The sequence below is a fragment of the Monodelphis domestica genome, chromosome 3 (genome assembly GCF_027887165.1).
Source record: "Monodelphis domestica isolate mMonDom1 chromosome 3, mMonDom1.pri, whole genome shotgun sequence".
NCBI classification, from domain to species: Eukaryota; Metazoa; Chordata; class Mammalia; order Didelphimorphia; family Didelphidae; genus Monodelphis; species Monodelphis domestica.
The window spans coordinates 97,904,343-97,915,621 of record NC_077229.1 but is presented as its reverse complement, the minus strand read 5'-3'; the positions used below and the strand labels follow the sequence as shown (position 1 = coordinate 97,915,621).

At 48.9% G+C, this 11,279-nt stretch overlaps 1 protein-coding gene across 3 annotated transcripts; it reads right to left on the bottom strand.

The window, feature by feature from the left end:
* Positions 1–4,583: 4,583 nt before the first annotated feature.
* KEAP1 (kelch like ECH associated protein 1) lies at positions 4,584–10,767 on the bottom strand. Of its 3 annotated transcripts, none has more exons than XM_056822769.1 (6): positions 10,685–10,767; positions 7,901–8,577; positions 6,833–7,518; positions 6,173–6,378; positions 5,601–5,777; positions 4,584–5,306 (listed from the first exon to the last, which is right to left on the bottom strand). In XM_056822769.1, exons 2-6 carry the CDS (start codon positions 8,534–8,536, stop codon positions 5,140–5,142), a joined length of 1,872 nt encoding a protein of 623 aa, XP_056678747.1. In that variant the 5' UTR covers positions 8,537–8,577; positions 10,685–10,767; the 3' UTR covers positions 4,584–5,139. The 3 variants fall into 3 exon arrangements, with proteins under 3 accessions (XP_056678747.1, XP_007488618.1, XP_056678746.1); XM_007488556.3 differs by having other exon boundaries at positions 10,076–10,719; XM_056822768.1 differs by lacking the exon at positions 10,685–10,767 and having other exon boundaries at positions 7,901–10,098.
* Positions 10,768–11,279: the final 512 nt, after the last annotated feature.

Here is an 11,279-nt window from a genome sequence, read left to right as displayed (position 1 = left end):
CTCTTGAGCCCCTCCCCTGTTGTGGATGAGAAGCCTCTGCAGCTTTCCGGACTGTCATTCAAATTCTTGGATTAGACCTCTATCACAGTAACATAATCTTTGGCTAATCATAGTTGTAATTTTAGGAGAGTTAAATGGTGTTAGCTTAGGTTAATTAATATTATTTCTACTCCTTATGATTTTAGTAGTTTTTACCCAGTAACTAGGACTGTGCACTTGTAACCTTGCTCTGTCATGTTCTCTCAGCACTTTTAGCATTTATCACATGATTGTCTTTTTCTTATGGATTGGGGTATAGCACCCCTATTCCACCCTGGAATACATCTCTTCTGATGTGACATATTGCTTATATAGCCATCATGTGACTTCCCTTTTCCTGACTTGGCATATAAATTGTCCTGGATTATTTTTACACTGGTATAGAAGTTGTGATAAATCTTTTGGGTATAAAGGAGGCCATCTCATAAGGCTCTGGATCTTTGGTCTTGAACAGAGTCTGGTGTTATTGTAGGATAGGCCCACTCTATAAACCTATTTCTTTTTTTAAACCCTTACCTTCCATCTTGGAATCAATACTATGTATTGGTTCCAAGGTAGAAGAGTGGTAAGGGCTAGGCAATAGGGGTTAAGTGACTTGCCCAGGGTCACACAGCTGGGAAGTGTCTGAGATCAGATTTGAACCTAGGACCTCCCATCCCTGGACCTGACTCTCAATCCACTGAGCCACTGAGCCATCCAGCCACCCCCCTCTATAAACCAATTTCTTTTTGGCCTGGAGACTTTGTTTCTCTTATTTGCATTTCTGGGGATAGAAATTTTACAACAGTGCTGTTATCCTTATCTTACAAATTGGGAAACAAGCTGAGAAGTCCCCGTCCATTTACTTAGGGTTACATAGTTGATTTGAACCTAAGTCTTCTCAATTCCAAGTCTAGCATTTAATCCACTACATCACTTCCTCCTGAAGAAGGAGCTCTAAGTAGGAAAAGGATTCATCTTGTTTTCTGTCTCATTTAATCTTAATAATGTCTGTTGGATTTAACGTAAAGTGGTGGCCTCTGTGATCCACATTGTTGTTCAGACTTGTCTGGTTGGTGTTTGATCCACACCTTCAATGTGCACAATTCAGTAAAGGACAGAATTCTGTTCTCTCCTGATAAGACTGCATCTCTGACCACACTTTCTAGCCCTGGTTTCACTCTTACTAATGTCCCTCAACTCACTGGGACTGGTGGGGGAGTCTGAACACTCCTCACCCCTCATTACCATTTCTAGAATTACTCAATTAATCTCCACTCTTTTGAGGTTAATTCAGTTCAAATGTATTACCCACTCAAGATTCTGATAGCTGTTACCTATCAATCCCCAGGATACTCTTCCTTTTTCTAATGAATTCAGTGCCTGGCTCAGGCTTCTCTAGCAGATTGCCTTCTTCATCCCTACTCTCACCAATCTTCACTCTCTCCCTATCTACAGCTCCTTCCTTCCCTGTTGCCTATAAACATATCATCCCATCCTTGTAAAACTCCGACTTGATCCAAATATCCCCAATAGTTATCATTCTGTCCTTCTTCCCTGCTGTGGTTAAACATCTTAAGAAAATTGGTCTCTACTTCTCACTTAAAAAAAAACCAAACCAAAACAAACTCCTTACTAGGCAATGAGGGTAAAAGCACCCTGCTCCGGGTCAAACAGCTAGGAAGTATCTGAGGTTAGATTTGAACCCAGGACCTTCCATCTTTAGACCTGGCTCTCAATCTGTTGAGCCACCTAGCTGTGCTCCCTGTCCCCCCCCCTCAAATTCTCTTCAAAACTCTGAGTTCTGGGTTTTAATCTTATTCAACTTTGTTTTGCATAAAATTACCAATGATTTCTTAATTGCTGTTTCTCCTTGACCTCTTTGCAGCATTTGACAGTTCTCTCTCTCTCTCTCTCTCTCTCTATATATATATATACGCACATATATATGTATATACATTTAATAAAAAACCTTACCTTTTGTCTTAGAATAGAATCAGTATTGTGAATTGGTTCCAAGGTAGAAGAGTGGTAAGGGCTAGGCAGTGGGGGTTAAGTGAGTTGTCCAAGGTGACAGATAGGAAATGTCTGAAGTCAAATTTGAACCCAGGACCTTCCTTCTCTAGGCTCTCAATCCACTGAGCCACCTAGCTTCCCCCTTTGGTATCTTCTAATGAATCTCTCTCCAAGTCATGCCCATTAACCATGAGTGTCCCTAAGGGTCTGTTCTTAAATATTTTCTCCCTTTCCTGCTTACTATTTCACATTTTGATCTCATCAGCTCATGAGTTCAATTATCATCTCCATGCAGATTTCTCTTATTCAGCCCAACATTTCTTCTAGTCTCTCATCACCAACTTCCTTTTAGACATGTTAAACCAGATGTGTTATAAATATCTTAAATAAAGCATGTCCAAAATTGAGTTCATCATTCCCCTCAACCCTCCCTTCCTCAAATTTATTGCTTCCATCACCATCCTCTAGGCTTACAACCTAGTCCTCCTTGATTTACTTTTCCTCACTCCCATTTTCTTTTTTTTTTTTTAAATAAAAACCTTTACCTTCCATCTTGGACTCAATACTGTGTATTGGCTCCAAGGCAGAAGAGTGGTAAGGGCTAGGCAATAGGGGTCAAGTGACTTGCCCAGGGTCACACAGCTGGGAAGTGTCTGAGGCCAGATTTGAACCTAGGACCCCCGTCTCTAGGCCTGGCTCTCAATCCACTGAGCTACCCAGCTGCCCCCTCTCACTCCCATTTTCAATCTACTGCCAAATCTTGGCCTTTCCACTTTCTAACCCTCCTCATATATATCCCCTTCTTCCTACTCAAACAGCTACCATTCTATTCCAAGCCCTTCTCACTTCACTGCCTGGGCTAATAAACTGCTGGTTGATTTCTGCCACAAGGTCCATCGATACTCAGAGGCTGTAAACTCCACTGGTTCCTTATTTCTAGATCAATTTAAAAATTATCTTTTTAGCATTTAACGCTGGCCACAACCTGATCCTTTCTAGTTTTCTTACATCACTTTCCACATTAAAATCCTGGCATACTTGCTTTTCCTAACTGAATATATCTTGCCTTTTCACTTTATATCCCCCATGCTTGGAATAGTCTTCCCCTCCTCCATGCCTTGGCTTCCCAAAGTTCAAATTGCACTTTGTATAAGAGGTTTGCTAGTACCTTCCCTCTGAGTTTTCCTCTATCTTTTCTATGTTTCTCATGCATAGACTTATTTATATGTTGTCTCCCCTGTTGGAATGAGACCTCCTTCAGGGCACAGAACTGTTTTGTTTTTCTTTGTATTCTTAGCTTAACCTGGCATATAGTAAATGTTTAATAAATGCTTTTTGATGCTGATGACTTCAAGAACTTAACAAGCACAATTCATTTACCTTCACTATTTCTTTCCCTCAGTCTAAACCTAAAAACCAAGGCCCACATGATATAGTTACACCAAATACAATTTGTATTTACGAGGGTGCTAGTGGCTCTGAGTAGTTCCTTTTGGAACTGAGACCTGGGATCTCCATTCAATGAAGATTTAAATGAAGTCCTGGGGAGGCAAGTGGGAGAGGTCTATCACTTTCTTTGGATGCAGTAGCTATTGTATTGGACCTGGCTGGGGCAATTAGAAGAAATTATTTTGAAGGTGCTGTATCACCTTGACTCCAGAGTTATCTACAGTAACTGTCCCTTTGGTGTTTATCTACCACCAAATACCTCCTAATGGCTCCATTTTTGGAGGCCATGCACTTCAATCCCATGTGAGTAGGCATTTGGCCCATCCACATAGGTGGGGAGACATCCCTTTTTGGAGTATGTCCCATGCTGCAGCTCTTGACTTAACTAAGTGCTGTTCCTTACCAAGGCATCTTCTAGGCTGGTGGCTTATTCTGGCTCTTCACCCAGAGGAAAAGGGGTCCACTCCTTTAGCACATTCACTATTGTCAATTAAGAATTGGGGTGGGTGTAGGGGGAGCTTCTGCTACACTGAACCCACCCAACTGTCATCTTTGAATCAACTCTAAAAGTAGGGCTTGGATCAGTTCTACCAGCCAAAGAATCATCTACTACAGCTTGAGGTAGAAACCTAAGTAGAAATGTATTCTTCCCTTGTGTCCACCATAGTCCTCAGTGTAGGGACAGTTCAGGAAGTCTTTGGGGAGTTAATTGGCAAGGAGGATAGGAACCTAAGTTTTAGTACTCCCAGTGAGGTGCTTCATCTTGGCCAGAAAAATCAAGACCTCCTGGATAACTGCCCTAATAAGCTGGAAACAAGCCAGAGTCCTGGGCCCCTTGATTACAATCACTTCCCTCAGAGTTTAACCATAACCGCTTTGCCCTTTGATACTGAAATGGGATTGAGTAATGGCATCATAATGGGAGTCAGGCTGGTTTCTAATAGAGCTTCAAAGTAATGAGAAATAAGGTTGGTGGGGCAGGGGCAGGAGGGCAATGGAAACCTTACTTTTTGTTCTAACAGTTATGCTTTTAGCCTGGAGATACTTCTGGGTCCCAGCCCACCAGTTTTGCCCAGATTTGGATAGTAGGGGGGACTTCCTGAAAACACTAGTTAGTCTGATCTTTATTTCAGTTTGAAAGTTACAAGGGAACTTACCATATTGACTGTAGAGAGCCCAAATATAATCTAGCCCAGGAATTCTATGTACAAGCCCACCCACCCCAAGTTTCCATGCCTATATCCTGGCACCAAACTCTTCTTGCTCAACACAGAGGCTTCAGGAACAGAGAGCTAGAATTTGTGGCTGTGACCTGGGTCTTATGCCCACCTCCAAGGGATGGTGGTAGCTGATGCTGGCCTCTTCTGCAGGTGGACCCTCTCCCATAGGTGCACTGGATGCCAGTGCCCCTACTCCTAAGAATCCTCCCTTTGCCAAACTCCTCCTAAGCCAGTGGGTCCCTGGCAACACATTTTTTTTTTAATGTTCTCAGGGCCAAAGTGGCAAATTCAGGGTTCCTGTGATGGCTTCTGCGTTGTTATTTTAACACTGAATGTTATTCCACCCTCTGGTCTTGGAAATTATTTTTTTGCTTTGTTTTTCGTTTTCATACAAAAAAACTCAACTTGACAATTTTGCCAAAGAGATAAAAATCCTTTAACAGGTGCAGTTCTGTTGGTCAATCTGCTTTCGACAAGGTTCCATGGTCACAGCCACCCCTACTCCACTTCGGCCAGAAGTCATATGTGTCACCTCACTCCATGTGTCTGTGGCTGGGTCATAGCATTCTACGCTGTCCAAAAATGTGTGTCCATCATATCCACCTGCAAGGGAGAGAAGATGGCACATATCTGCATCAAGATAGGGAAGAAGTAGAAGGGGATGGAAACTGGCATACTAGATCATCATAGCTCATCTTGCTTTCTTTCTCCCCCTCCCTCCCTTGTCCAGTCCTGCTGGGCTAGAAGTGAAAAAAAAATCGGTCATCGAGGGGTCTTCATAGGGAGGAGAGATTGTGCTATTCCCTAATGACTCTTAAGGAACCAAATTTTGTTATTATTATCAGATATATGAGGTGCCCCTCCCCCTAGAGTTAAAAATCCAAACAGTCACCTTACCAAGGACATAGATCTTCCCTTGGTGTACAGTGACCCCAAGAGCACTTCTTCGATGTTTCATGGGGGCCACAAAAGTCCAAGTCTCTGTTTCCACATCATATCTTTCCATACTGTTCAGCTGGTCAGTGCCATCATAGCCTCCTGTAGCATAGATGCAGTTGTGTAGAGCACAGACCCCTGCATAAACAGAGAGACAAGTGGGATGGAGAATCCAATTCCTTTAGTCCCAGACAGTGCCTCAGCTTGGGATCCTCTTATTACTCTGTAGGGTTAAAAAGAACTTGGGAATCTACTTGTCTGAGAGTTAAGGTAGAAATAAGACACCCCCTCCCCCCAAGGATTTGACTCTGTCCATCTTGTAGAGGCAAGAAGTGACCTGAATAGGCAGTGCAAGTTCTCTCTTCAGACCCAGCATATTTGTAGAGGCAAGTATTGTTCCTGGGAGGCCACAGGCTTGTCATACAGACAGTACGGTACAGAAAAAATATCTGCTGAATGAATTGACCATTCTGTTTTGGTCAGGTCCTCAAAAGGAGCAGATATCAGTTCCCCCTCACCCAATCCTTGCCTACCTGCCCCACTTCGAATAGTGTTCATAGGAGCAATCATCCGCCACTCGTTCCTCTCTGGGTAGTAGCATTCGGCAGAATTGAGGCGATTTGTCCCATCAAAGCCACCAACTGCATAGAGTAGGCGATTGAGGACAGCCACTCCCACCCCAATTCTTTGTGTCAGCATTGGTGCTACTAGGTGCCATTCATCCCGTTCTGGCTCATATCTGCAAGGGAAGCCAGGAAATAAGATGGGTATCAGCTAAATCTGTTCTTTCGGTGAGGGGGAATAGGAGGGGCCTAGTTAAGAGTCCCTACTGATGTGGGCCAGAAGGCTAGCTATGTCTGCTTCTTCTTTTGGCCATTTTAGCACTGGCCTCCTAAAGCAAGGGAGGCCAAAGTTGTAAGGTAAATCAAATATAACCTCCCTTAGGAACTAAATTGTATCCTTCACCTGCTAAGAAGAATGAGCAGGGAATGGGCTTATTTCACAATCACTTAACTAAATATGAAAATAATAATGGATTACCCTGTCCTACTATCTTGCTTGGAAACTTTTTTTAACTAATGCCCTCTCAGATACTTCTCAGCTGGTCTTTGCGGTCCACAAGTACCAACTCCTTGTGAATCTAGCCTCCCATATCTATCTTAACAGGAGCTTCTCTGAGTTTATTCACTTACCTCTCCACACTGTTATGGTGAATGCAGCCATGGGAGCCCCCAACAGCATAGATGAAGCCATCGATGACACCAACGCCAATACGATTCCGGGGTACACTCATGGGTGCACAGGGGGACCACTGATTGGTCATAGGATTGTAGCAGTCAAGGGCATTGGAGTCTGTGTTACCATCTGGGGAATTGTTCCTTCCCCCCACAGCATAGAGCAGCCCACCCACCACACAGCCTGCTAAGCCACTTCGAGGCACCTGCAGGTCTGCAAGACGGAGCCAAGTGCCATCACAAGGGTTGTAAGCTTCCAGATAGCTCAGTGACTGTCGGAAGTAGCCTCCTGCTGTGTAGATGAGCTGACCCACCTTGGGTGCCCGACAGGGCATCACCTGGGTGGGCTTGTGCAGGGTGAGGTCCTGAAATATCTTAACCAGATAGTCCTTACAGCGTGAGTCTGACTGGAGGATCTCACATTTCTGCAGCTGCATCTGCAGGAAGTGGGGTGTGAGGGAATGGCAACGAACAGCACGCAGAAGGGCCTGAACATAGAAGCGGCGATGCTCGCAGTCATACTTGACCCAATTGATGCAGGCATGGAAGACCTCGGACTCACAGCGCACATTGAGCTCATCCCGGCTGATAAGTGTGACCAGCTGGCAGTGGGACAGGTTAAAGAATTCCTCTTGCTTTGCTACCTGAGGGGAGGGGGGTGAGAGGTAGTGGGTCGAGGAGGTTCTCCACCAAAGTCCAAAGCGATACCCTCCCATCCTCCATCCTCCTGGGATTGGACTACCACCATCAGGAGCTGCAGATTTCCTGCTTTCAGTGGAGCCACCCCTGAGTGGAGATGCAGGGAAACAGGGTATCCCCAGCTCCTCCCCAAAGCTCATATTAAACAAATGAACAAGGACAGGTAGCAGCCAGGCTCCATTGAACTATGGTTTCTCACTCTGACCCTGTACAGCTCAACCAGAGGGATGATGTGTTCTCAGGCACAGGACTAGAGTTTGGTCCATAAAGTGAATCATTCACCACCACCATCCTAACTCCCAGGTTACCAAACACATAGACACTTACCTCCCCAAAGTGCATATAGATGTACTCCCGGGCACGCTGATGGAGTTCAGCACAGCCGATTTGCTCAGCAAAGTTGGCAATGCCAATGGCATTGCTGGGGTCCAGCTGCTGCACCAAAAAGTCACTGCAGGCCCGAACTACACTGTCAATCTGGTACATGACAGCTCCATTCATCACATGCAGTACACATTTCTCCCCCATGGAGATGGAGGCTGTGTAGGCAAACTCTATGAGTCGTTCCATCACCTTGGGGTGAATACCCTCAATTGAGACCACTTCCATGCCCTGCTCCCGAAGCCCATTGGTGAACATGGCCTTGAAAACTGGGCTGGAGGAGGCGAGTACCACCTTGTGAGCCATAAATTGGGCAGCAGGCGCATCTTCATATTTGACCTGCAGGGTCACATCACATAGCTGTTGGCTGAGCCGAAGTTCATTCATGATGCCAAAGGCCTGTTTGGTGTGGTCCTCTAGGGTGTAGCTGAAGGTCCGGTTACCATGTTGGGAGGGTGTCACCTCCGCCTTGCACTCCGTGGCATACATCACCGCATCGCCAGCCCCCCCAGGGCGTTGGGACAGGAGGGGGAGAGAATGGGCACAGGGAACACCCCTGCTATGCCCAGACACTGGCTGCATCAGCCTCTAGAAAAACACTGCCACCGCCTGGAATCTCGCACCTGAGAGTGAGGGTGAGGGGATGGTGATCAGGCCATGGGTGCTTATCCCCATGGGGAAAACCTATTCTTTTCCATAGACTTCCTTTTCTCTCCTGGGGGAACCATAGATTTTCCTTTGCTAAGATTATCTCAGGGATGGTAGCCTGGCCTCCCCAATCCTGCCTAAAAATGAACCCTATCAATGTCAGCTGGCACTCCAAATAGCAATCCTAGCCTAGGTGGGGCCTCCTTCAAATGAGAGAGCCTACGTAAAAGTACTTTGTAAAACTTAAAAGGGCCATATACTGTTAATGATAGTAATTACATTTCTGAGCCAGACCCCTGCTTGAGGCCTCTCTGGTCTTGGTTTGAGCCCTAAAGGGATCACAGACTTCAGAAGTCATCCAGTCCAACCCTACCCCCCCCCCCTTTTAAAGATGAGGACCCTGAGGATCTGAAAAGTTAAGTGACTTTGCACAGGTGGTAAGAGATGGGATTCAAACCTAGTTCCTGTGACTCCAGGCTAAGTGCCCCAAGTACAAAAGGCAGATGGTCCCGGACTAGGGCTACAACTACACCAATAATTTGAGAGTTGCTGTTCCTTTTAAGTAGTGGATATCCACATCCCAAATGAGTCTCCCCAAGTTATCTGTATCTATATGACCCCCCCATCCCATAGCTATTCCTGGGGGCCCCTAAATAAAAATTCCTGTTTTTCAGATCCTGTTCAGCTATTCCAGGTGTGTCGGCCCTCTCTGCCCCCTACTTTGTGTCATCCCTGGCCCAGCCCGGGTTGGCAGGAGAGGGTTCCAGTCGGGTGAGACAGCTTCCTAGCTATGTGACGTCAAAGGTTTGAGCTCCCTCCCTTCCTGGGCCTTCCCTTCCTCCTCCCAGGGCTGCTGGGAGGTTCAAAGGCGACAAAGACAGGGAAGGGTTGCACAAATGTCGGAATCGCGTTTCGAGCCGGGACAGGAACCGGCCCCAGGCCCAGAGCTGGAGCTGCACAATGGCTGAGCGCCTACTTCCTGCCCCAGCCCCAGGCCGGGCCCTGCCAAACCTGCCCACGGCGGGTTCCTCAGGCTCTTGGGGGGGGGGGATTCCGGCCCCTCCAGTGCCTGGTCGCCAGGCCCCAAAACCCGCCCTCTGGCAGGGAAAGGGCCGGCGCGGGTAGGGAAGACCAAGCCGAACGGGGAAACAAAGCGACTCTGGGTCAGGGGTGGGGGGGCGCCGGACCGAGCCTGTCCGCGGCAAGTGGGCTCCCTCTCCAGCCCTGCGTCAGCCCGCGCTTTCAGGCGGGCCCAGGGCTGCAGAGTGACCGGGCCTGCCGCCCCGAAGCTCCCTACAGCGGCCTTCTCCCCGGTCCAGCCCGAGCCTGACTCGCCAGTGGGGTCACCGGCCCCCTCGGAACTCCGCCGCCGCTCCCCGACCCCGGCTCGGGGCAGCTTCCCCGCCAGCTGCAGCCTCCCGCGGCCCTATGGGCCCGAGCGCCGGCGGCGGCGATAGCAGCCGCGTTACTCACCCAGCCATGGCCGCGCTCCTGCTCCTCCTCCTCCGCCTCCGCCTCCCGGGCTCGGGCGCCTCCATCGCGGCGTGCGGGGGGGGGTGGGGGGTGGAAAGGAGATGGCGAGGGGAGGGGGAGGGGCGGGGCGAGGGGGAGGATAAAGTCACCATGACTAAGCAGACCGCTCGCCCCGGCCTTGTCAGAATAAAAGTCTTCTGGTCCGTCTCTCCCGGATTCGGTCTAAGGGGTCGCCAAAAGCCGGGTCCCGGAACAGTCGCCAGGAGGAAGGGGAGAGTGAGAGGAGACACCCTTGGCCTTTCTCCTCAAGAAAGAGTATGGGGGCAGGGCTAGGAGGGGAGGGGCCCTTCTCCCACCTCTTTCCCCTCCCCCTTAAGAGGGGCGCCTCTAGGTACCAAAGTGCGAAGGAAGGCGCAGAGAGCCGAGTGACTGCGTACTCCCGGCGGCGGCGGCGGCGGAGGTGGAGCCTGAGGGCCTTAGAGTCTGGCTATCCCGAACTACCTACCCGGAGGCCTCCTAGGAAAGGGCCCTTGGGGGTCGGAGAGCTGAAGCTTTGGGCATGATGCGACCCCTGCTGGGGATTCTTGGGGCCCCGGCCCCAGGACTCACCGCAAGCTCTCCCGAGCGTCTGACTTTGCCTCTTTGGACTGACACCAGTGGCCCCCCCTTTCCAGTGACTCACCACCCGCCTTGTCCCAGAACCAGGCCCGGCAAGCCCGCTGCTTTCGATGCCTACCCCGCCCCTCCTTTCAGGTTGCCGCAGCTAGGTTCAACACTTGACCCGACCTCCTCCCCTCTGGCCACACTGGAGGCCAAGCCTTTGTCTTTTTCAGGCTGGGTGGAAGAGAGCTGCCCGAGGAGACCAGAGCACGTGCTGTTTGCCACCTCCGAGGCAGCTGCCTGCACTCACGGAGACCGGAACTTTTGGGGGGAAAAAACCCGGCAGTTCCTCCCCGCCCCCATCTCTGAAACACACCTAGGAGGGAGGGAAAAAAAGGAGAAGGAAGAAGAGGGTGATTCCTTGCCCTACCCTACCAGTGCCTCGGGCTTCTGCCCAGAGAGGCAGGGCAGGGATGTTCCAGACAAGGGTCAGAGTTCCCTGGAGCTGGGCTCCTGTCTCTACCCGGTCCCTCTCCTAAGTGTATTGAAGACCTAGGAACCAGAAGACCCACTGGATGCTACTGGCTGGGAAGAGAGGCATCGA